At 42.8% G+C, this 26,283-nt stretch overlaps 1 protein-coding gene and 1 long non-coding RNA gene across 2 annotated transcripts, besides 4 other annotated features; one reads left to right on the top strand and one right to left on the bottom strand.

Annotated features, from left to right (window-relative positions):
- Nucleotides 1–2,115: part of a promoter, noted in NCBI's record as "-3033 to -1 promoter", that runs on past the window's edge. NCBI's record gives the evidence for it as "EXISTENCE:reporter gene assay evidence [ECO:0000049][PMID:15115437]".
- Nucleotides 1,459–1,468: a transcriptional cis regulatory region, noted in NCBI's record as "-2379 site". NCBI's record gives its function as "mediates induction by Nfe2l2" and the evidence as "EXISTENCE:site-directed mutagenesis evidence [ECO:0005528][PMID:17303623]".
- Nucleotides 1,569–1,605: a protein binding site, noted in NCBI's record as "XRE". NCBI's record gives the evidence for it as "EXISTENCE:protein binding evidence [ECO:0000024][PMID:15657367]".
- Nucleotides 1,577–1,595: an enhancer, noted in NCBI's record as "-2513/-2495". NCBI's record gives its function as "mediates induction by TCDD" and the evidence as "EXISTENCE:reporter gene assay evidence [ECO:0000049][PMID:15657367]".
- Gm51443 lies at nt 1,974–26,283 on the top strand. The gene is made up of 3 exons (XR_003946616.1): nt 1,974–2,387; nt 22,793–23,030; nt 25,236–26,283. It is a non-coding gene; the product is annotated as a predicted gene, 51443 (long non-coding RNA).
- On the bottom strand, nt 13,222–25,492 carry Cyp2g1 (cytochrome P450, family 2, subfamily g, polypeptide 1). Its single transcript, NM_013809.1, has 9 exons — nt 25,313–25,492; nt 24,574–24,736; nt 22,871–23,020; nt 20,128–20,288; nt 19,618–19,794; nt 17,734–17,875; nt 15,197–15,384; nt 14,936–15,077; nt 13,222–13,771 (listed from the first exon to the last, which is right to left on the bottom strand). Exons 1-9 carry the CDS (start codon nt 25,490–25,492, stop codon nt 13,590–13,592), a joined length of 1,485 nt encoding a protein of 494 aa, NP_038837.1. The 3' UTR covers nt 13,222–13,589.

The following is a 26,283-nucleotide window of genomic DNA, read 5'->3' as shown; positions in this document are numbered from 1 at the left end:
CCTACTGGATTCCTATGCAGATCTGTTGGAAAGGCCACCAGGGTCACTGGCTCATTGCTCCTGTTATTTACAAAGGTTTCCTATTTTACCTATGGATGCACTGACAACAAAACACAGGGTTGGTATGGTGGGGGTTGAGGGGTGGGGCACATACGTTGAAAGCCTGAAAGCCAGAGGTATTAACAACGTCTACTCTTGCCCACATTTTTAGCCTTCCCTGTCTAGACATCTTTTCCACCAGTGGAAAAGAGCATTGGGAGAAATAAAGGTCATATGTGTGTGTGTGGGTGTGGTAAGTGTGGTGATGCCTGGTTGTTATCAGTAGGCTGAGATGGAGAGAGTTAGGTGAGCCTCCATCATGGGGAACAGAAAAAAAAAAAAAACCCTGGAATGCTAAGGGTGGCATGAAGAAGGGAAGAGTGACCCTACTGTTGCCCCCATATTGAAATTCTTCTTTAATAAACCAGACATTTTTGATGAACCTGTAGCCCAGGAAGACTATTGTATCCCATCTGTGGAATCTTAGTCATTATGGAGTTGGCACATCACCAGCCTCATTGAAATGACTGAGGTCATAAAGGAGCTGGGATTTAATTCTCTCTTCTCTTCATTTCTTAGCTCAAATCATCCTGGGAGACACCTGGGAACTAAGCTCAGCTGCAGGATGGGCTCCCAGGAGGGAGGAGGATGGGGTTAGCATTGCGATAGCTCCTAGGCAAGCACTAAAGTGAGAAAGAAGTTATCATGAGCTTGACATCAAAAGGATATTAGTAGACTTGCTTCTTACACTAAGAGGGACTTTGAGAGGGGAAGCAGGTGGTCACTGGAATTGCCTGAATGAAGGCCTAAATGTGGCAACACATGGGTCTGGATTTGGTTCCAGCAGGTTCTGACATAAACACTAGGTACTTGCTGAGACTGGCCTCCTTGAGACCCTAGGAGGGGCCTCAGGTGGACACTGGCAAGCTTTGATGGATGAGTCCATCCCATGGTGGTGCCCCAGCTTTAGACAGGTGGAGATGGGTGAGGTTGGAGCTCATGACTGGCTGATCTCGTTTTAGGCTGTTGGACTCTGAGACTGGTTGGGGTAGAAACCAAGAGCAGAGAAGAAAGCAGAGAGAAAGGTTGTTTGTTGATTTTGGAGGAGGAAGAGGCGGAGGGGGGAATAGGATTAGCCTAGGCTTGGCTGGTATCAATCTCTCCTTAGTACCAGCTTGCACCTGCACTAATGCTGGGCATGGACCTCTCCTCTCCCCTTGTTTCCACTTGAATAGGAGGGAGGGAGTAATTTAGTGAATCTGTTTCATGGTGAAGGGGTGAAGGGGGCACCCAGAAAGACCCTGAGTGGTCAGGCAGGTTCTCATAATCTGCACAGGGGCCAGAATGGGAACCGAGCTGGGAGAGCTCGGAAGAGATCAAGTTTATTTGTTCTTGTTGACTTCTTTTCAGACGCATGGATGACAGAGCAGAAACTGAAGTCACGTGGGGGAGACACAGACACATGAACCAGGAGTCAGTGCCTGCAGTCACCTGGCAGAGACATGTGAGAACAGCAGCAAGCATCTCAGGCAGGCTTCCAGAGTGCGTGAGTGAGCAGGGGCTTTGGGAAGTCTCTCTTTGATGGCTCCAGTCTCCCTTTCTTAGTGATTAAGAGCAGGGCCACAGCATAGAACGGAACCCTAACGGGGCAGGGGTGGGGGCAGATACCAACCCCTGGGCAGTTCAATCAGTCTCCCTGAGATTTTGTCTGTTGTGTGTCTTTGAAGAGCCAACTTCATTGACAAACTGAACTTTATGGGCCCAAGGACTGAGCACATCTTCCTCCTGATAGTAATGGTTGAATAAATGCATAAAGTCAATAAATGGCTATTTTATTCATTTGTTATTACCACATCCTATTACTCGATAAGAAAAAAGAAACATGGATTGATGATCCTCTAAACTTCAATCTGCCTTTGGGGGTCTTTGGTTTTTATTGTAACAGAGTGTCCAGTACTGGGTAAGACCACTGATATTTCCAGGACCAGCAAGGAGACAATTTCCTGGTCAGTTCAAGATTGATCTTTCTGTGTCCTGCAGCCAAAGTTGGCAGTGTCTTCGGTAATAGGGTCCTAACATTTAGTTATGGTGGGGAAGCAAGGCCTGTCTCATTTTGAATGCCTCCAGGACCACCCTAAAGAAGAAGGTGTCTGAGAAGCCTCCCTCAATGCTTTACCAAAGTCAAGCATGCGTGCCCCTCCCCCTGCCACATCCCCGGAGCTGTGAATAGGAAGTTTATCCTGGAGGCTTGGTGCTCTGAGCAAACATGGATCAGTAGATGATGAGACTGCTCTGGATGGAGGTGAAGCCTGCTCAGGACTTTGCCTTGCTGTCTCTCCTCCTTCATGGTAGACTATCCATTCATGTTTGCTTTCTCTTTCCCAGTGAGCCACTGTTGACCCTGAATCCTCTATGCTTGTGAATGTCTTCGTGTTGTTACCATTTTGATTAGTAGGTTATGACAGGTGCCTCTGCCTCACTTATCTTCGTTTGCACATTTTTATTTGCGTATCACTCTTGTGGGTCTCTGTTGCTGTTCATGTTGCAACTTGTCATTATTTACTTTTTCTCAGTATTATTGACTTTTCTTTAACCACGCTGAAACACCATGACGAAGACAACGTATGGAAGAGTTTACTTGGACTTACTGTTCCTGTGGAGTGATAGTTTGTTGTAATGGAGAGGCATGGCACTAGCAGCAGGCGCAACATGGGGGCAGCAGCAGGAAGCTGAGAACTCACCTTTTGAACCCCAAGCACAAAGCAGAGAGAACAAACTGGAAATGGTGTGTGGTCTTTTAGTCTCAAGTCCAAGCCTCAGTGACATACTACCCCCAGCGAGGCCATACCACAGAAAGCTCCACAAAACAGTAACACCAAGCAGAGGCTAAGTGCTCTACTGCCTGAGACTATGGAGAACATTTCTCATTCAAACCAGCACAAAATGCCCAAGCTGATTGATTGATTAATTTGTATTTGCACCAGTCTTAGTTAGATTTGTCTGGAGGCATCAGTCAGTGAATGTACAGTTTATCTACATCATCCATCTCTCTATCTCTGTCTCTGTCTTGTCTCTGTCTCTGTGTGTGTGTGCACGCTCATACACATGCAGCTATGCCCATCGGGTTCTGCATGTAAACTTAAGCACACAGCTTTAGGATATGCTCCACTGTGGCATGTCTACCATGTGTATGTTGTGTTCAGTGTGGTGCTTAACTCCATATTGATACTTGTGTAAATGAATGTATATACAAGTCGGTGACTAAGCGGGTATTTTTGCGTCTACTATGGCTTATGTTTGCAGACTCATGAAGCCATACCGTGTTAAAGGTGAACATTTGGTACTTGTACATACATGTCTGTGTTTGGATTTAAACACAGCCCTAGATCAGTTTCGTTTCTGTTCTTCAATAAACAAACACCCTGCTGCTCTTCCAGAGGACCTAGGTTCAATTCCCAGTACCTACAGGGCAGCTCACAAGAGTCTGTAACTCTAGTTCCAGGGGATCTGACACCCACAACCAGACATGCATGCAGGTAGAACACCAACACACATGAAATAAAAATAAATAAATTATAATGAAAGCTAGCAAAGGCTGAGCAGCAAGGGCATGTCTGCTTCCTGTATACAGATGAAAATGGAAAGGTCTACCAGGGTGGGGATGGAGGCTGGCTGGAGGAAGGCATAGAAGGAACAACTAGTTCTTGCTTGGTTACATGCTGGCTCTGTGGGTGATATATAGGGGTGTCCTTTACTTATTTGAAGGAGATGATCTGGATCAGATTTGAGGCAGGAAATGATGGGGTTATTTGGGCATCCTGACAAACCAGGCCAAGGCGCTGGTTGGGATTTCACAGGCCTAGAAGAAGAGCAAACCCAGAAAAAATAAGTAAGTCTTTATTGTCCTGTTATTCTTCCTTACTGCTTGTAAATAATTTACCACTTAGGACTGAGGAGTGGGAAGGCTTTCCCAGAAGAGCTCTGCATGAAATGATTCTCATAGACTGAGTTCTCCAGGTGGATGGAGAGAGGACGTGCAGGTAGACATACACAAGCCATGTCTTCTGTGAGATGAATGGAAGAGAAGGGACACGGAGGGCTGCTCCCCTCCCCCACTGCTTCTAACCTCATCTGTTAACTTCCTGTCTTCTCTTCCCACAAACCCGAACTCTCATGACAGTGGCTTCCCCCAAATGTACCTGAAACCTAAAATCCTGTAAAAGTGAGACTTTCCTTTGTTTATCATCATCATCATCATCATTATTATTGTCATTATTATTATTATTATTATTATTATTGCCATGTTACTTTTTTAGGACATGGGCTCTCACTGAAGCCAGAGCTCACAGATTTGGCTAGCCTGTATGGCTAATGAGGCTCAGGGATCCTCCTGAATCCATGCCTTGCTACGCCAGTCCTGAGATGAGTAGAATAACACAGATTACAAGTGTGTGCCACCATGCCTGGCTTTTGATGTAGGTGCAGGGATCTCCATGCTTGTACAGCACCATATCTACTGGGCTGGCTCCTCAGCGTTTTAAATCCTTTTGTTTTAAATTGAGATGAAATAACACATGAACTAAACATTTGTACAAAAAAGTTCAGTGGTGTTTTGTGCATTCACAGTGTTATGCAACCACCACCTTTATCAAATATCAAAACATTGCCCAGTGAAAATCTGAAGTAACCTAAGGCAGAGGCGACTTACCACACTAATGGGACTGGCCTCTGTGTCTTTAAGTTCTATGCTCGTGGCAACCTGGTCTGTCTGCTGTCTGAGATTTCCTTTTGTTGTTGTTGTTTGTTTTTATTTTTTATGAAGCATCAGAAAATTGTCCCTAAACACCTATGATTCTTAAACTCATACCCCATAGTCATAAACCCCAAACAAAAACCTCCAGAATCAGATAAGAACAAGCAAACAATAGCTGATAAGAGAGATATTTGACCTCTACCACCTTTGTGTTCTTTGGTTCATGAGCCACTCATCAACCAGGGTACACCACCTCCCACACCCCAGGTAGCCAGGTGGCCAGTGAGCCCAGAGAACAAAAGGTTTCAGTCAGGGAAGGAAAAGGTTTGCGTCTTAGATTTCATAGTTGTGACAAGGATTAGAGAAGAGTTTGGGGAGCGTTGGCTGAAACTGTGTGAAAGGGAAACCAGAACAGGAATAAAAATTCAAGCTCTGGCCGGGCGTGGTGGTGCACTCCTTTAGTCCCAGCACTCGGGAGGCAGAGGCAGAGGCAGAGGCAGAGGCAGAGGCAGAGGCAGAGGCAGAGGCAGAGGCAGAGGCAGAGGCAGAGGCAGAGGCAGAGGCAGAGGCAGAGGCAGAGGCAGAGGCAGAGGCAGAGGCAGAGGCAGAGGCAGAGGCAGAGGCAGAGGCAGAGGCAGAGGCAGAGGCAGAGGCAGAGGCAGAGGCAGAGGCAGAGGCAGAGGCAGAGGCAGAGGCAGAGGCAGAGGCAGAGGCAGAGGCAGAGGCAGAGGCAGAGGCAGAGGCAGAGGCAGAGGCAGAGGCAGAGGCAGAGGCAGAGGCAGAGGCAGAGGCAGAGGCAGAGGCAGAGGCAGAGGCAGGCGGATTTCTGAATTCAAGGCCAGCCTGGTCTACAAAGTGAATTCCAGGACAGCCAGGGATATACAGAAAAATCCTGTCTCGAAAAACCAAAAAAAAAAAAAAAAAAAAAAAAAAAAAAAAAAAATTCAAGCTCTGTTCTGTCTGGTTGTTTCCTCTGGGTGGGAGGAGTATTCTCCACCATGAAAACAACTGGGCCTTGCAGCACTCTCCACCAGGAAAACAGCAGGGCCCTGGTTCCCCACCAGGAAAACAGCAGGCATGCTGTGGAATGCATGGGGAGACAGGTTTGATAGATGCATGGACAGAAGTAGCCTGGAAGAAGAACGGATTCTTATCTAATCACTTAACAACCCCAGTTTTGTTTAAGAGTATATAATCTACACATATGCATGACTGTACATGGCAGATGATTAACAGTTTGTTAGTAAGAAGGCTGTCCATGCCTAGAGATAGGTCTTATTTTGTGCAATTGTTTCTGGCATTTTCTCAGCTTCCTGTAAGGAATTGTAGCATACTGGGGAAGACACTGGAAATTATTATTAAAAAAGGACCTCATTGTTGTTAACGGAAACCAAGTCCAAAGCGTGTACATTTCTCCTTCACCATCGAAAGGAAGGAGGTTGTGTCCTTAGTTGGTTCTGTGAGTTCAGAATGCTGCTCATTTGCTTTGTTCTTTCTTTGTTTTCTCCCTTTTTTGAGCTGACTGTTAAACCTTAACAACTGTTATCTGAGAACTGCCTAACTGGTTTTCCATGATTCTCCATCAGCTGGAAGTAACTTCCCACCTGCTTTGACAGTCTTTGTTTCTGCTTTATTTTTTTTTTTCTGCTTTAATTTTTATGACCCCTTTAGCTCTCAGTTCTCCCCCTACCCCAATTTTTCTTTTATTTTTCAGATTATAATATAATTACATTATGTTCTTTCCTTTATCCAAACACACCCACACCCACCAGTGCTTTCTTTCAAATTCATGTCCTCATTTTAAATTAATCACTATATATAAATATATATATATGCATATATCACTACTTGAAGCTGTTCATCTTTGTCACTGTGGTCAGCACCTTTCCCAGGAATTGAGACTCTACTGTAGAACACCCACTCCTTGAGGTAGGACTAGAAAGCACCCATGGTGTCAAGACTCTTGATGTCGTGTGTGTGTGTGTGTGTGTGTGTGTGTGTGTGTGTATGTGTGTGTGTGTGTGTGTGTAAATATATATGAGTGCTCTATCTGCATGTATATCTGCATGCCAGAAGAGAGCATCAGATCACATTATAGATTGTTGTTAGCCACCTTGGGAATTGAACTGAGGACCTCTAAAAGAGCAGCCAGCACTCTTAACTGCTGAGCCATATGTCCAGTCCCATGTCTTGTGTTTTTAAAGTGATATTTGCTGCATTTTTAATGTTAAGGCTCAAAATCAGTATAATTATCACATATCATAAAGGTTGTATTGTAGCACTTTCATATATACTTTGTTTTGGCTGCGCCTCTGTTGTTACTCCCCCTCCCCTATGCCCCACTCACTCCCATGGTCCTCTTTTTCTTCAGTGTCACATGCTTTCTACTATCTCTCCCCACATAGGACCTTTTTAAAACTGACAAATAGCAACAGGATATATTTAAGGCATACAACACAATGTTTTGAAATGTTATATATTGTAGAATGGCTAAATCAGGGTAATTAGAGTATGTATTGAGTCACATAGGATTTTGTGACACAGAGTCTCTTAGTAGTAATCTAGAATATGATAACTTGTTATTAACCATGGCTTTCGTGCTGTACAGCAGACCTATTTATTTCTCCTGCTTAACTAATATTCTGATCTGTTGAAAACACCTCTCTTCTCCCAGCCTCTCTCATCCTGTTTTTCCCCCCAGGAGGTCCGCTTTCTGAGTCTCCCCGTGTATGTGTGATTTTTATCTTTTGAACATAATTTTTTATAAGAAGGAAGATTTTGCAAATACTCTAAGGGTATTTCCATATCTGCCAGTGGTTGAGTACATTCCTATTGAATCAAGTGAACAATAACTACACACTATGAGAAAGTACTTTAAAATCTTCACTAGTTGGCTGAATTTTCTAGTGAACAGAAAAAGCAGATAGTGCAAGAGTTGGGAGAAGGGATTTCCCTACTTTTGCTTTTTGGTGGTTTTGTTCTGAGGGCAGGCCATGAACTGCACCTTCTGGGATGGCAGAAACCCAGACAGAAACTTTGCTTTTTTCTCAAATTTCTAGATCCAGGTAACAGAGTGCATTGTGATTGATTACAGCGCTGGTTGGTAGTGGGAGTTGAAACTCTAAAAAGAAAGAATCAGAGAAAATGAGATGTGACCAAATCCTAAGTATAAATTTTGCCCCAATTCTGACTGTTTAGGTACTTATGAACTGAAAAGCTTATAGCTAAGGCTAAAAGCACTGAGGTTGAGTTTCAGTGCTAAGGGTTTTGTTTTAGCTATGCTAACTGCTATCTAAACAACAAATGGTGAAATATTAGTCTTCAATAGAACATAACAGAATCTCTAGAGTTTTTACAAGTTGAAAATCCAAGCTTAGAAGGTATATGAAGTTGTGAAGAAATGTGACCCGTCCTCAAAAGAAATGACAACTGGTGGAGACCAGCTCCACAATGCCTTCGATGATGGGATTTAGCTGTTGGAACGTCCAACTAGTTACATAAGCACACAGTCTTAGAGGTTATCCTGTTATGATTCATGTAACATGTATAATGATTTCTCAGAATAGTTAAGCAATGTTTAAGGTGGTACACACAGTGTCTTTTAATTTTATTGACCCATCCAGCAGGTCCAGTTATTCGAGGGTCTCGAGGAGACCTTCTCCTAATAACCAAATTGGGGGGGGGGGTAGAGAGAGACGAGGGTCTTGTGCGAATAACGACACAGAAACCGTTCTGGATTGCATCAAGACCCCAAATGTATTGAGAAAGGCCCAAGGCTTAAATGCACAAGCAAAAGGGGAAGTACAGATCCTTATCAGCGGGAGGGGTGGGGCAATACCAGCAAAAGGAGAAGTACTTATCAGTGGAAGGGGGGGCAATAGAATTGCACATTCTTAGGCAATTACACGGGGAAGCAGGAACTTGGTGGTATCAGGGTGTGGTCAGGACATCAGCGATGACTTAGGGCTGGAACATCTCGTGGTTGTTCTCGGAATCGATGTGTCGGTGGCCCGCTTTTGACCCTCTTTTCTTCTCGGGGGGAGAGGCCCAATTCAGAGATCAAGAGTTGTCTTAATAGCTCCCAACATTTTATGTGTCTGAGTGGTCTGTCTGCATGTACAACTGGGTACTATGTGTATGGCTGACACCTTTGAGACTAGAATCCCTGAAACTGGAGTTACAGATGGTTGTAGGCTACTACACATACGACAGGAATGGAATCTGGATCCCTTGGAAGAGTGACCAGTGCTCTTAACCACTAACCTGTCTCTCAAGTTCCTCATTTAATTTTGACATCTTTTCAAGGGGTGGAATTACCTCTAGTTTATAAGTGAAGAAATTGAGCTCATCAACTCAGAAAGCTACACAGTCAGGGTTAGGGTCTGGTTCTCTCTGTTTGCAACACGAGGTCCCTCTACCACTGTGTCTAGCATCAAGCTGAAAATACTAAAGGAGCAAGAACAGTCTTAAGGAAAATTGGTTGATAAATCCACTTCATTTTAATCATTAAATAAGGACAGATGGTGTCAGACTTTCTCTGGGAATCTGGCCCTGCTTTTGGCATCACTGATATAATTAGTTTTCTTCCTGATTTGAGACTTTAACAATTCCTAATTGGTAGTTTCAATGAGTCAGTCCTCAGCCACAGTTTCTACTCTGAGCCAGCCTTGTTCAAAGGCAAGCTAGAGAGCAGGCAGGGCTTTACAGTCTGGGAAAAAGCACAACACATAACTGGCACTCCCTGTAATTCAGGGATTAGTTAGGAGTTATGTCTCTACCTATCGTTACATCTTTTTCAGCTAAGGCCAAGAAGGTGAACAGAAGGATGTGGAGGAGAGAGGGGGGGGGGGAATCTGAATTTAGCTGGGGGTGTAGTTCATTAGTAGATTACTCATCTGTGATGCATAATGGCTTAATTTCCAGTAAACACACACACACACACACACACACACACACACACACACACACACAGAGAGAGAGAGAGAGAGAGAGAGAGAGAGTGTTAGTTTTAAGACTCACGAGAAACCCAGGTGTCATGGTGCATGCTTGTAATCCCAGCACTTTGGAAATAGAAGGAAGGACATAAAGAGTTTGAAGCCAACCTGGACTACATGTGAACCGTGTCAGTGTCCCACCCTTTACAAAAAGATACCAGTAAGGACTAACATCCTTATCTATAAACCTAAATAATCAAGAGCATTAAAAAAAAAAAAAAAGAGGGCAAAGATGTCAAAAAAGCACTTGGCACTATAGCATTTAGCTGTAATCCTAACCCTGGGGAGACTGAGGCCAAGGATTGGGGGTTCCATTCAAAACTGAGCTATAAGGGAAGGCCATTCCAAACAAACACATGGGCAATTATACAGTTTGCAACAGTTTGTGCAAAACCACCAGTCTGTGTCTAAAACCCACGTGTTGAAACGCATTACACAATGCTTATACAAGTGGCGGTTTGTTCCAGAAATCAATGTAGACTTCTCAAACAAACAAACAAACAAACAAACAAACAAACAAAAAAACTAAAAACAGTCCAGGACTGGCCTAGCTATGTTTGTTCTGGGCATAGGCCTAAAGGACTTCAAATAACACAAGAGAGAAACCTGAACATCCATGTTTGTTGATGTTTTATTTATAATAGCTAGGAGGTGGAAACCAGTCTAGAGTTCTATCAACTGGTGGATAGAATCTGAAAATATGGTGCATATGCACAATGTGATTCTGTTCAGTGCTAAAGAAAAATAAAAATATCAAAAATTTAGGAAAATAGATGGAGCTAAAATATATCATATTTAGTGGAATAACTCAAGCACTATATATTTTCTCTCATATAGGAGACAGTTTAAAATTTCAGATTCATGTGGTTCAGTTTGAGTGATTGTCAGGAAGATGCCAGGAATCAAGAAAAGATCCGTGTGAGGTGGGGGTTAAAAAAATTGGTCTTGAAGGGAATAATAAAACACACATGATGGGAAAGAACTAAGAGTGGACACTAGGAGTGGACAAGCTTAAACAGGGTAGGGTGAAGACCCAGGGGAGGGTGAGGGTGGGGGAAAGGGAGGGAAGACAAAAATTAAGGCTTTATGAACAAGGCATATAGAAACTATTACCTTATAAGTTAAAATATAATACAACTTAAAAGAAAAAAGAGAGTTTGAGTAAAGGTACCCTGCATGGGCAGTCGATGGTGTTTCCCTAAGCCATTGGTTGGTAAATGAAGTCTTGGTCATAGAACACCCCCATTTGTTGTCCAGGGAGGCTCCAGAAGCCTCCAAACAACATAGATGTTACCATTGTTCTTGGTTGTCCAGCAGCACTAGATGGTGAGGCTCTGTGCTAAAGACACCTCACGCTCTAGTTGTGATGCACAGAAAAATCAATTTGGAACCAAGTTAGTTGGGTGTTTCTTCCCTGCTGGGTAGTTTTCACCATGCCTGAGGAGCTGTGTAGGCTGCTGGGGTAGAGAAGTCACCAGTGTCTCACCCTGCTGTGGACTCTGTGTGCTACAATAATGATCTGCCAGATAGGTTGAATCCACTGGTAACAGTGGCATGTGTGTTATGGTAGTAACTTCCATTTTTGATTCAATTTGAGGCCCACTTCACAGGAGCATGTTCATAGCCAGTACTGTATACCTGGTTGAAACCCCAAGGTTCAGAAGGTTATGGACGCCAGGGAAGCATGTAGTACTGTTGCTTTGCTAAATGGAAGTGGAATCAGATTGCCTTCTGAGGACTTGTGTTTATATTCATAGTCCAGTACTGCCATCAATCTCAGACAAATTTCTTTGCCATGGTTAGAAGTTAATGCCAAGATTTGAAATTTCTCAAAGTGTTGAGAATAAATGACTGTTGGGTGTTGAAACCCAGTGCCCGGTGGGACATTTATATCCATCCCTCCATCCCCAAAGGCTCATGGAACCTGTGGGTGAGGGGAGCCAGATGGGGGTGTGGGGGTGTGTGTGTGTGGGGGTGTGGGGTGCTGTGTAATGCTTTTTTCCAGACATGGTACTGCCACTGCACTCACAAACTCTCTGCATTTATGTTTATCCTCACAAGACAGAGCCTGCCAACATCCCAGGGCCCATGAAGGGGAGGGACATATGCAGCTGCACTCCTAGCTGAAGGCCTATGGGTAGTGAGTGGCTACTGTGAAAGAAGAATCCATTTTTCCTTAGGGGTGTGGCCACTTTACATTATCCAGTAAGTAACTCTAAAATCGTGTGCATGCAGGTAACCCTACTTAATCCACTACTAGTGGGTTACTTTTTTTTTTAAAGGTGCACAAGAAAGGGGGGCTTTAGAAGGGTATTGGGAAGATGGAGTACCCCATAGAGAGTGAGCGGGAGTAATGCAGAGGAATGGAAGTTTGTATCATTAAAGTATATTCTATGTGTGCATAAAATTACTCGAGATAAATAAAAATAATTTAAAGTGTTTGTTTTTCAGCTTGTATTTCAGTGCAGTAAGTGCTCTGTATATATCTTACGCCTCACCAATCTTTTCTTGCTCATATAAGGCCTATCTAGTTTTATATATATCAAAAATTGTTAATTTCTGCTATGTTTCAAGCATCTTTAAAATTCTCTCATGATAGTTTACTCTCCGATAACTAGTCTTCAGGTCTTATGTGTACTCTAGTCTTCCTTTATAGCTCACAACATAATCAGAGCCAATTTAAAAATTCCCAGACACAATGAGGCATACACAACATTGTGCATTTCATATCTGTCACTCAATGACAGACACACCCTGTGCATTTGATAAATACAGACGGAGCTAGTGAAATGTGAGGGAGAATTTCATCAACACTGAACAAGCGGATAGAACTATAGAGAGAGAATCACAGAATCTGGAAATAACGGAGTTATATCTCAAACAGGATGCAGGATGCACCACCAGGAGAGCAAGTTTAGCAGGAGAGATGACAGTGAGGACAAGTACTGAGCCAACTAAGATGGCTGATGCCAAACCAGCAGGGGATCCCTGTGTGAGACAGGGAATTGCTATTAGTAACAAGTAGTCAGAAAGCCCATTTCGACCTCTGTCTTACACTTCACCTTGAGGTAGAAGACACTTTTGGAAGGTACAGAAAGAGAAGACCAGGTCAGCACCCCATGGGAGCTCCTGTGTCTCCTCTATAACAACCCTCCACCCTCCCTTCTGCACTAAAAAAAAAATTTCCTATTATAAATTATGTTATGTAAGTTTAATACAGCCTATGCAACAGTCTATGCCACTCTGGGTTGTGATGTAGGGGGTGTAGAAGGGCTCTGTTTAACTGAATTCAAGGATCAGTTTTTGGATTGATTGTCCCCTGGGCCTGTTGTGCATACTGCTTCCTGGCTCTCAGTTTGGGTGTCTCAGCCCTTGAGTATTTCTGGCATCAACAGAACTGCCAACATGATACTCAGTAAGCTTGCTGTGGTCAATAGTTTTGAGTTTTTTATTGGGGAGGAGAAATAAAAGCAAACAGGAAAGAATTGCAAGGTATATTCTGGTCAATATCAGGGCAAAGACAAAGATTATGTAAGCTGACAGCATCTGTAAATTTGGTGCCCACTGAGACTGAGGTTGAAAAATTCAGGAAATTTAATGAAACCCTCAGGCTTTTCCCCCAGATTGTGACTAGAACCCTAGTTTATATATCCAGACACCTCTCTTGACCCATGGTCTCAGAACAACAGTGAGAGTGACCTCTCTTCAAGGAGTATGGAGGATTGAAGGCAGATGGTGTGTGTGTGTGAACTTCAGCAGAGCTCAGCTCTCAGATGACTCTTGGCTGGTCTTGCAGTGGGCACTCAGCGGGCCATGAAGCAGAGCTCATAAACTGGGGGGATGTTGCCAAAGCCTGAGATTTTGTGAGCGATGTCAATGTCAGCAGGAGGCACCAGAGAACGTAAGGAGAACCTCTGAAGAATGGATGTGAAGTAAAGGAAGAGTTCCATGCGGGCCAGGGCCTCCCCAACGCAGATGCGCTTTCCTGTAGAAACAATTGATGGAGGAGGTGTGCGCCATGTCCCTACCATAACCACCCCACGCAGCCTCGACTGATTATTCAGCATCTTAGCCCACGGCTGTATCCACGATGTGGGGTTATTAAGATTTACTGGGGTCCCACTGATACCTGTCCCTTAGAGGGACTGGGCAGGTGGCAGCTACCTTTTTGCTGACCTAGTCTATCTGGGTTAGAATCAGATAGACAGGTTCCAAAGGATCCATGAGGGCTGGGTGTGACTCAAACCAGTGAGAGATTGAGGTATGCATTTCAGTGAGAACATTTGCTCCGAGTGTGTGAATTCCATCCCCAGATCAGGAAAACAAACAAACAAACCAAAAAAAAACTGTTCATTTCAATTCCTCAAAGGCATTTCAAATGCCTTAGACATCAAAGATACCTCCCTGATTGCCATGAGCTGTTTCAACAGTGGGAAGGGGATTAACCTCTATCTCATGGTTGAGCAGTGCAACAATTTACCCAGGCTCTAGGCTGCCCATGATGCCACAACCTCTCACAGGCTACCTTACTTTTGTGAGGTGACTCTATGAAGCTGCTTTGTATTTGCATGGCATGAATGCCTATCATCTTTTAGAATGTTTGGATATATTCAGAGAAAAAGAATATCTCATGTGAGTTAAATGAGTCCCAGTGCCCTTGAATAAGAGTATTTACATTTTCACACATAAGTACCATTCACTTAAGTGTTACCAGTGGCCATGGCTGTCCACAGTACATAGTACATGGCAGACACAAGTAGCTCAGACAAGGGTCATATGGCTGACAAAACATGAAATACTTTTAATTTGATTCTTAACATCCTATGGCTAGGTTTACTAAATGTTTGGTTTTGTTGCTCTAACATTTTATTATTATTTTTTCATTATTTCCAATTGTTTTAAAGTCAGGATCTCACGTTAGCCCAGGCTAGCCTTTCTCCTGAAATCTTATTACCACCGTTGTTTGAGTACTGAGATTAGTCATAGACAACAATCTTTTGCTCTAACTTTTTTTTTAACCTAGTCATTAAAGTGAATGATTCTAATATTCCCTGATCTGAAATTTTAGGATTTTAATAAGTCTATAACATAGACCTTGGAAAGACTGTTCTAGTACTTATCTGGGGCAAATTTAGGCATAATTACTTACCAGAGGAAAAGACCACAAAGGCATCATTCTTCTTGAAGCGCCCCTGTTCATCCAGGAAGTGTTGAGGATAAAAAGCATCTGGGTAGCGGAAGTATTTGGGATCTTTGAGGACTGAGCCAAACAGGGGATACACATCTGTACCCTGGGAGACAGACAGAGGCTATTAGAGTTCTGTGTTGGGCAATAGGGGTGGGGATACACAAACAGGAAAAGAGAGAAGCCAGGAATGGGTGACAGGACAACACTGGGGTACAATCTTACCTTAGGTAGAAGGTAGCCTCGGAAATGAGTGTCCCGTGTGACATTATGGGGGACACCCAGGGGCACAATGTCTGTCAATCTCTGTATCTCATGGATGACAGCGTCAGTGTAGGGCATCTTGGCCCGGTCATCCACTCTTGGGGTACGGTGTGTTCCGATCACCTGGTTAATCTCCTCGTGGATCTTGGCTGTAAGATGGCAGAAATTATACCAGAAAATGGGACAGAAAATCTGTCTTTTTTTGGTCTTTGATTTTACTTGTGATTAGGGGGAGCATGTACTTGTTTCTTTGTCAACAGGGCTTCACTAGGTAGTCCATGTTGGACTGGGACTCACTATCTAGTTTGGGCAGGTTTCAAATGCTCTGCCTCCTGTGTGCTGTGTGCCAGGTATGAGCCACATGTCTGACCAGGGAATGTATGTGTTGAGAAGTTAGAGCAAGCCATGTTCTGCATTTTGCAGATGTTATGACCTCAAGGATCTTGAGGATTCTGTTTCTAAAGCCAGCAAAAACAGTGATCCCTATAGGAGAATCTGTGTTTGGATTGCTTTGTTATACTTAATGACACCCATCACTGTACTTGAACGATCATCAGACAGCAGGAGTTACAGAACCTAGATCCTTAAATGCCATATGGGAATTTGGTCTTTACTTAAAAATACCATGGGTAGGTGGATAATGATCAGGACAACATCCTGGTTCCATCTGAACTGTATAAGAAGATGTTGCTTTTATTCACAAAAGGCTTGTTTTGAACTTGATTAGGATAAAGGCCAAATTAGAGAGTGTTCTTAACCAAGCAATGACTTTTGATTACTGTAGTTTTCTAAGCATATCAAATTATAGTTGATCAGGCATGAAGTCTGTTTGATACGAACATTGTAGTCAGCTGAGCAATAGCCCTTAAATAGCCTTACCTGAGCGTGATAGCACACATGTAATCCCAGACTCCTGGGACCAAGGTCAGCATGGACTATGCAGAGATCCCATTTCAAAGAGACATGGGAAGGGAAAAGATCTACCTTCAAATTCATGGCATCAATGCTATGTACAAAAGTGTCAGGGCACTCTGGTGGAGTCAGCTTGTGAGGCAGAAATGCCAAAAAGCTGCTCATGACAAATGAATTTCTAGGACTCTCCTCCTGGATATTCTGGCGAAAGCCAACTCTCCAGTTTGGATCGGTTTGTCAGGCGAAAAGCCTGAAAGCTGTTTCACGAGGATAAGAGTCCAGGGAAATTTTCCTCCCAGAGTTATGGCATCTCTTTCCCTAACCCATTATATTCAAATTTCCACCACATTAATCTAGTGTATAGATTCACGTGCACTCTATTAAGCATCACCTTATAGTAAATGCCTTTTAATCTTGTATTCTAACATAGCTAAAGCCTTTTCCCAGTGTTCTTAGATTCCAGATAGCAGCAAGGAGCTTAACCCATTCAGTAAACAATTAAGCACTTGCCATTTTACTCAGTTGTTTACAGATAGAGACTAAAAGTCTCACTGAGATAGAAATCTTTTACTACAGGCTTCATTCCATGTCAAGTATAAGTTGATATACTACCCTGATAAGGGGGAACTCTCCAGACAGGATAAGTTTTACTAGACCTAAGAATTTAGAGCTCTGTGATAACACATTACTCTTAAGGCCTGTCAAGAGTTAACAACCCCCTTATGCTTTTAACCTTAAAGTGTGAAATTCTTGCCTGGCATTAGGCTGATCCTAGGCAGGGCTTGTTATCCCTAATATAAACATTTAATTAGTCCCTGCAAATTCCTTTCTGCTGTAACTGGTGAATTTCAGTGTATCTTGTCTTTTTGTGATTTGTATCCTCTGATAATTCGTTGTAATATAAGTCTAAAGCTCAACCAGAATATTACATTCAGATCCAACACCATTTCGCGTGTCTGGCTGTCTGTCACATCTTAATCTTTGCCCATCTACTCTAGAGACTTTTTTCTACGCAGGCACAGGGGACCAAAGGGCCTGCGACACAAAAGGATAACCTAAGGTCAAAGGGGACCTGCCAGTTATCACTAGGTTTCTGGGAAATGAGGAGAGTAGATGAATTATGCATATTGGCCATGAGTAGTCATGTGTCTCAATCATAGGGAAGGGTGTTGGTGAGAGAAGAGGAGCTGTGGTAACAGAAGCAAAGAGCTGGGATGATGGTCTGCTCTCGATTTGCAGATGCAGAAAATAGTTTTGAGCCCAGGAACTCAAGACAGGTAGATCTGGGAACTGGAAATTGAGAGAGAGAGAGAGAGAGAGAGAGAGAGAGAGAGAGAGAGAGAGAGAGAGAGAGAGCCCTGATATCAGATTAGTGGAAGCCACTTTGAGAAGTCCTGACTAGGAGGAGGGTCATATGATAAATACAGGCTACTAACTCTCAACAATCATAGAGAACAAATGCAGGGACTAATCAGAGAGGTGAAGGTTCCATGTTCTGAGGTCACTGAGGGAAGAGAGGCTAAAGCTGTGAGATTGTACCATTTCAACACTGCCATCTCTCCAAGAAAGCTCAGAGTGAAACTTACCCTCCACCTCGGGGTACTTCAGCAGCAGCAAGAATCCATACCGTAACGTGGAACTCACAGTTTCTGTGCCAGCAAAGAAGAGGTTGAGGGTGGTGAGAACCAAGTTCTTGAGGTTGAATTCTGTGTGCGGGTCACTTTTATCCTGAAAGTGAAGGAGGTTGTTAACAGAGTCATGCCGTTGACCCCCTTATCTTCCTTTTTCCTCCGTGTAAAGAGGGTGCATTTGTGAAAGGAGTAAAAATATGGGTTCAATAAGTTCAGAAGAAACAACATAAGCCAAGGTGCCTTGTATGTCTGGGTTTGAGCATAACGGCGAGAGGAGGCTGGTGTGCTTGTGGTGGGCAAGAAGAGTATGGGAAATGGAAGCAGGATCTAAAACGAAAGTTTGAACATTATTAGAGCACACAGCTTTCAACTGCCAAAGTTGAAAGTTCTGCTTGGGTATTCTAATGATTTTTTTCTAGAGTTCGAATAGTCAACACACAGGCATGCTGATTATATGTGTTGCTACATCTCAAATCACTAAACTCGTGATTTTGAAGTGTAAATTCAAATTTAAAGTTTGAGCTTCTGAGTTTCTCAATTTCGAGTCTCTGAAGGCACATTCTGGTTTTAATAATATGCCTGTTAGATAGGTGGTCTTAAAACTGTAAGATTTTAAGTATCTTTATGCTAAACTTTGTAGATTCAAAGTGTATTTTAGAGCAGCATGGTGTATACCCAATCGTGTCATGAAGAACAAGGAAATAGTTCCATGAAGCAAAATGGATAGAACTGGGGGATTTAGAGTACTTGAAACCAGCCAGGCACAGAGACAATTACTGCATGTTATCTATCACAGATGAAGGCTAGGAAACATTTACTTGAAAGTAGGCTATGATCACAAAGACAAAGGGAGTTGGTTTTGACCTGCATGTGTTGTGTGCTTATAAGGAAGCCCACTAATATACAATCAGCATGTGATGGCTTTTCTTGGTTGTCAACTTGGCTACACCTGGAACTAAGTGAAACCCAAATGCCTGGGCACATCTGTGGGGGAATGTTTTTCTTAATTTAATCCTTTGAGGTAGGAATACCTACTTCTAATCTGGGTCTTTGATGTGAGAAGATCCACTATAATCTGGGCCACACCTACTAGCAGCCTATCTAAAGGGCACAGAAGAAGGAAGCTGGCTCTCTCTTTGCCTGCTCAGCTTCATTCTTGCTGACAAGTCTATTTCCTTCACTGGTGTTTGAGCTGACTTCTTCTGAATTCTTGCATAGTCTGAGGACCAGCTGAGACATCCAACCTCACAGGCTGAACAATTATTGAATTTTTGGACCTTCCATTGGTAGACTAGATGACCCATAGCCTGTAAGTCATTCTAATAAATCCCAAACTCACACACAGAGAGAGAGAGAGAGAGAGAGGGGGGGGGGCGGGTCTGTTCTTTTAGAGCAGTAGTTCTTAATCTGTGGGTCACAACCCAAACAGGTGTCACATCGCAAATATTTAAGTCACAACTCATCACAGTAACAAAATTACGCTTAAGAAGTAAGCAATGAGATTCCCAATCTATGGTGGGGGTCACCACAACATGGAGACCCCTATTAAAGGGTCAAAACATTAGGAAGGGTGAAAACCACTGCTCTAGAGAATCCTGACAAATATATAGCGTGTGCTAAAATAAATCTGATTTTATTAATTTTAAAGGAGTTTATTTTAAAGGTGCAAGAGGCTTACATTTCTATAGTTTCTATATTTTTTTTTCTAGAGATCAAAATAAACTACATGAAACAGTACTTTCCCTTGTCACCCCCACCCCCATAGTTGTAGATGGGTTTTGTCATGGCAAGAATGAAGGTTTCAGAAGACAGAAAGACCAGTGTAAGGGGAAGAGGTACCTGGTGCATCTTGATGAGAAAGCAATCTATGAAGTCCCTAGGGTTTGAGGGGTCAAAGGATGCTTCATTGATTTTGACCCTGGATGCAATGAAGTCCTTAAGGTCTTCTATCAAGTTGTAGAGGTAGTTGTGTCTTCCTGGAAAATACTGCATGACTTTCCAGTACATATCATATAACTGCAGGGCAGAGGTAAAGGGGGCATGTGTCAGTCATGGGCATCAGGGACCAGATGGGCAAAGTTCTAATGCCATTGAGCTGGAGCTAGGACACACTCTTAATTACAGCACAAGGAAGCCTGAGGAGGAGGGATCAGCAGTTCAAGGCCAGCCTGAGCTACACAAAGTCACCCTATGGGCCTGAGCTTTGGGTGTTACTGTTTGCTTCTTGAATACTTGGACAAATTTAAGGGCCTCCAAGGGATGAAGGGAGGAGGGCTAGGTAAAGTACAGGAATGTGCTTGCTTTGAGAATGAAGGGTGTACGGGGAGTTGCCTAGTGACTAGTAAACACCTGTGCCCAGGGCTTGCTCATCTCCACAAAGCTCTCATTGATCATCCTCATGAGGCTCTGGAAACGCTGGTCCTGATAGTCGAAGCGTTTTCCGAAGACCACGGAACAGATGACGTTGGACACAGTGCGGCTCAGGTATAAGGTGGGATCTATGGGAGCTCCTGGGGTGGAAATGGACTTTGTTGGAGACAAACAAGTGAGGTAGGGCAGGCAATTACACAGTGCTGGCACAGAGCTCTGAGTCTGCTGCCTATCCATATGTATGAGTGCCTCATTATCATATCTGAGTCTAGGTTTTCCAAACTGCAACCTGGTTTGGAAATCTTCCAGTTGATCTGTGAGCATTCGATATGATAATTGCATGTAAAATGCCTGGCATGGCTTCCAGTCTGGAATAAGCACTCAAGGAATAGTAGAGAAGTTCAACATGATATTTCTGTCACTGTTACCTAAGTATGTGGTCGATGGAAAGTAACAGAGGACACATTTGGGAAAACAAAACAAAACAAAACAAAACAAAACAAAACAAAACAAACACACATCTGAGGAGCTGAAGAGGCTGCTCTGTGGTTAAGAGCACTGACTGCTCTTGCAAAGGACCCAGGTTGTAATCCCCAGCACCCACACAGCAGCTCAGAACCATCTGTAACTCCAGTTTGAAGAATCTTCTGGCTTCTGGCACATCAGGCATGCATATGGTGCACAGGCTTATGTGCATGCGAAACATCTGTACTCATAAAATAGCAATAACATAATTTTAAAAAGAAACCCTGAATTTAGTCGAGGTCTACTAAAAAAAATCCATTTAGCTTATTGAAAAATTCTTCCAGGGGCTGGGGAAAACGACAATTCATTTGCTTCATAACCTTTTAGATTGGAGTTAGAACCTTGAGCACCCAAATAAGAAGGTGGACCTTTTTAAAAAGTGTAGCAACCGGTTTCTGATTTAGCACTTGAGAGATGGAGTCAGAAGTCCTCTGAGGAAAGCTGGCTAGCTAGATTTGTGGTATTGATGGGCTCTGGGTACAGCGATAATCTACGAATAAATCAGTAAAAAGAAGTAGGAAGGATTAAGGAATACATCTGATGTCAACCTCTGGCCTCCAAACACATGTGCAAGTACATGTGCATACAAGTGCATCCATACACGTGAACATACACACACACACACACACACACACACACACACACACACACACACACACACATCAAACATAAATATATATGAAAAAGAAAATATTTCACTAGGTCTCAGATGTATTATCTATAACATTGGATGCTTATCAAGTAAATGGTGTGGAGTCAATTTCTCCAGAACCATGCATATACATTCTTGATGTACACCATAGCAGATTGCGTCTGGAGGTACAAGGCCGTTCAAAGCCATGAGTAGATTCCTTATTTGTCTACAGAGTCCAGACAAGGGTTTAAAGAGGTATGTGTCTATGTCTCTTATCTACTTGTTTCTGTATTTCTCAACCTTTGTCTTTTCTCTTTTGACTTTTATTGGCTCCATAGCTTATTTTACACTGGGAAGTAGACACCTTTAAAAACTGTAATAAAACAAAAATCACAGATAAACCACAAGAACAGCAACAACAAACCCAGAGTCTCTTGTGTTCATCACTACTCCTGGGTGTCAGGACTTCTCTGGAGTGTGGTTGATATATCCATTGACACTATCTTGGAGAAAACTTGTTTTCCCTTTACAGCAGGTCTCAATTGCAAATAACTTTACTGGTAGAAGTGTTTTGATTTTTGCTGTTTTATTTTATTTTGAGAGGAAGTGATGAGGCTGGGTGGGTAGGGAGATGGGGATGATCTGAAAAGAGTTGGGATGGGAAAGAATATGATTAATATATTGTAATTTTGCAAAAAATTAACGTAATAAAATATTTGAGAGATTTGTTACCTGAAGAAAATGTGTGTGACTGTGTCTGTGTGTGTGTGTGTGTGTGTGTGTGTGTGTGTGTGTGAGAGAGAGAGAGAGAGAGAGAGAGAGAGAGAGAGAGAGAGAGAGAGTTTTTAACTGAAACAAGTTCAAAGCCAGCCTGGTTGCATAGTGACCTCCCCTCCCCCCCCAAGCCTGTCCTGTCTCTCTGTCTTACACACACACACACACACACACACACACACACACACTCACAATCTCTCTCTCTCTCTCTCTCTCTCTCTCTCTCTCTCTCTCTCTCTCTCATATGTCTTTGTACTGTATGCATGCCTGGTACCTGCAGAGGCCAGACAAGGGCATTGGATCCCCTTCAACTGGAATTACAGACAGTTGTGAGTCTCATGTGGGTGCTAGGAATCAAACTCTTGATCTCCTGGATGAATAGCCAGTGCTCTTAATTGCTGAGCCACCTCTCCAGCCCAACAAATCCTACCTACTTTTAAAAATGGTAAAGACGGGGAGTTCTGTGTTGTTTTCTTCATTGTAATAAAGCATGTATAACATAGCAAAATTTTATCCTTCATCTAGGAAAAGACACAAGCTCACCCACCACACTAGAATTATGTATGGCTTCTTGAGTTACAGACCTCTGAGATCTGCTGATGAACATTTCTGGCCAAGTTCTCTCTCAGAATCTTTCAGTTTATTTTTAACATGGAATCTTACAGGAAATCTCTACAAACTCTTAATGGCTCTCATTCTTTCCTATTCCAGGTCTTTTTCCCACCAACACAAGCCTCCCCATAACTGAGCTCTCTGTAAACATCCAGTCACCCAATGTGATCTCCATACCCTTGACCTTATGGAGCTCCTCCAGTAGGTAGCCAGCCTCCTCCTGGATCCGCTCCTCAATGCTCCGCTTCCCCATCCCAAAGTTTCGAAGGACGGTCAGGGAAAAACGCCGAAGAATCTTCCATCGTTCTCCATTGGACAGAGCTAAACCTGCCAGGAGGTCAGTGATCAGGCTCCTGTCCCCTCTCCCCTTTCTGTGCTCAACTCTGTGGTAGACAAGATTATGAAAGCTCAACCTTCAATATTCAATGGGAAATCAAGATTCTTTCCAAAATATTCAAGACTGAAGAAACAGGGAATAAGGCATGAAAAGTCAGGGACAGCAAGAAAGTTTTCTTACAGGATGGCAAGCTGTAATTGACTTACTTTCATGTTTAATGCCTAGAGTGTATGAGGTAAGGATGAATGCCATATAGACTATCCCTTCAATGGAAATATTAACTATTTTCTGGGTATTGGATGGATTTTTAAAAAAGAAAAAACAAATACGTATATGTGTGGACACAGAAGCTCACATCAATACACCTATACAAAAAAGAGTAACCTTGCATGAAGACTATAGTAGAAATCACCTGATAGAAGGATTGATGAACTGCTTGGAAATTTAATAAGATCACTTTATAATATATTGATAAGTGAAATGAAGAGTGGAATGGTGGAGGCTAGATGAGGGCATCAGATTCCCAGAAACTGGAGCTATAGATGGTCGTGAGCCCGAGTGCAGGCAATCAGACTTAGGTCACCAAGATGAGCAACCAGTGCTCTAGACTGGAATGATGTATAGTGTGGTGAACGGGTGGGTAAATGCCTGTCTGTCTGTCTGTCTGTCTGTCTGTCTGTCTATGAGGTTGAAAGAGTCAATGTCTGAGTAAAGTGTTAGTGGGTAGAGGGATTAAGATGAACAGATAGTGGCCAGAAGAAAAGATGGATTAATAAATAGATGGGTGGACAGAAGAGTGACTGGATAGAAAGATTAATAGGTGTGTGAATGATATAAAGTTCATTGTATGAATGGAACAATGGGTGGATTCATGGATAAATAGAACATTGAAGATATGAATAATAGGATGTTTGCATATAAAGGAAAATGAATATATTTTGGTGGATTTATGGACAAATGAGTAGAATTGAGAAAGTGTGTATTGATATAAAGACAGACAGACAGACAGACAGATAGATAGATAGATAGATAGATAGATAGATAGATAGATAGATGATAGATGAAAAGAGGGAGGTGAGTCAGTGTATTTGAAGGCAAGTATGAGTGAATTCATGGATAACACTAGATAAGAATTATTTGTGTTATATACGCATATGCATATGGATATGGGCAGATAGGAACATATTCTTGTGGCAGATATGCATATACATCTGGGAAGATAAGAACTAAGCTTAGTTATGAAGGTTTTGGGAGGGTACACAAGTGATATCACATAGCAATTCATTAAAAGTAAGGATAAAAATAGCACAGCAGGCAGTATAGAGTCCAACTTCTGGAGTTTAAAAACAAAGCTGCCCTCAAACATACTGTGCAACACTATCTAACCTTTCTCATCATCAGTGTTTGCTCTTCCAAAATTAGCAGAGCAGTCACAGCCTTCTCAAGGGAGTTAGTGTAGGAGAGTCTCCTGAGTCATTTATCAGAGACCCTTGAACACACTGAGTCCATGGCAATCATTTCTGTTGTTATTGATGCTACTTACCATAACCTTGGAAGTTCTTCTCTAGTGTAGGCATTTCACCACGGCCACTGAAGTCATCTGCCTGGTCCACCAGGGCCTCCTTCACTGCCTCATGTCCACATAAGACAACCACTGGCCTTGGACCGAAGTACACAGTGAACACAGAGCCATATTTTTTCTGGAGCTGAGAGTGAAGAAAGATACTGAAGGAAGGAGTAAATTGGAGCATGACAGAGCTGTGTCAGGGCATTGTAGAGGGCAGAGATTCTAGGAGAATGAAAAGGTAGACTAGAGGAAGGTTTTGAGCTTGAAAGGGCTACTGGGGAAAAAAAAACACAGAATGACTCCTGTGACCTCAGACAGCAAATATTCCTAATTTTGTACATCTTAGTTTTGTTTATAAAATAATGGGGTCAGACTAGCTGAACTCTGAGATCTACAACCACACTCTTGGAAATGCTAGGTTTCTGGCATCTTAAAACTCTAAGACAATTTGAATATGAAAGTTGGGCTTAAAGAAATGAGGTTCCCCCTAATCCTTAGATCATGAGCTAAAGTCCTGAGAAAAAGGGGATTCTGCCTAGAGTACTCAGTGTTTCTAAGATTTTTTCCCCCTTGCTTTTAAGATCCTGTAATTTCAGAATCCTATGTTTCCTAAAGTTTGTTTCTGAATCTGCGTTTAGAAGTGATGAGTTTCTGTGTGACCTCAGCTGTGCCATCTGTGACCTTCATCACTATAAGAAGAAATGAGCACACTAACCTTCTGGAAGGACTGAAATGTGGCATCAGTGCGGACTTGTAAGAAGTTTCCCAAAAACGGTATTGGTGTGGGGCCGGGGGGCAGCTTTCCTCCCTTACTGGTCCTCTTCCAAGCAATCAGGATGAGCAGGCAAGACAAACAAAGTGCCATAAAGATGCTGAAGGCTCCTCCCAGCATCATGGTGCTAAGTTGAGGGCTTGTGCCTTGGGATCCAGAGCTTGCCTAAATAGCTTCTAGGAGATCAGCTTATATTGAAATGTGAATCCTGTGGGAGTCAAATTATCCCACCAGTATTATGCCATCAATAAACAAATTGCTTGGTAGGTGTGGAGTTACGTAATATCTCACCTGCGCAGAGGTATATTGATTTCATGCAGGAAAACCCTATCTCCTTTCTTCATAGTTCAACTTTCCCACCTGCCCCTCAGCTTCATAGTCTTTGTGGCATCTGTTTATAGGTTATCTTCATAAAGTATAGACTTTCTGATATTATCCTGCTGTGTGAACTTTCCTCTCTTAGACTTTTGTTTTTTGCCTTAGGAGGAATGCCTCCACCTGCCCAAAGAATGCCAGGGGTAAGATGTTTCATTCTTGAGTTTAGCAAGTCCAAGGACATTATGCAAACAGCACCCACTCAGCCCTGAGACTTCTCTCTTTCTGAACAGCTTTGATAAAAGTGGTGAGGATTACTTTGTGTATTTGTCATTTTTACTCTGTTCCAGCTTTGAACCCTTAGCTCTCTTGGAGTAAAGCATCAGAGAACCTAGGTGGACTCTGAACTGGTAATTGTCTGAAGTCCTCTGGTTCTGTTGAATCTCTATTTCAACTTCAATTCCTTGGTACTGCTCATTAGATCATTGAAAAACCACCAAACATTGGTGATTTGTCACACCCACTCCAGAAGTGACTTTGTGATGGGCCCTAAAGCTTGTATGCAGTCCCGAGGCAAAAAGTTTCATGAAAACTTAGTC

The sequence above is a fragment of the Mus musculus genome, chromosome 7 (assembly GCF_000001635.26).
Source record: "Mus musculus strain C57BL/6J chromosome 7, GRCm38.p6 C57BL/6J".
In the NCBI taxonomy this organism is placed as follows: Eukaryota; Metazoa; Chordata; class Mammalia; order Rodentia; family Muridae; genus Mus; species Mus musculus.
Note: the sequence above shows the minus strand (reverse complement) of the source record. Positions and strands in the feature narration are given on the sequence as shown.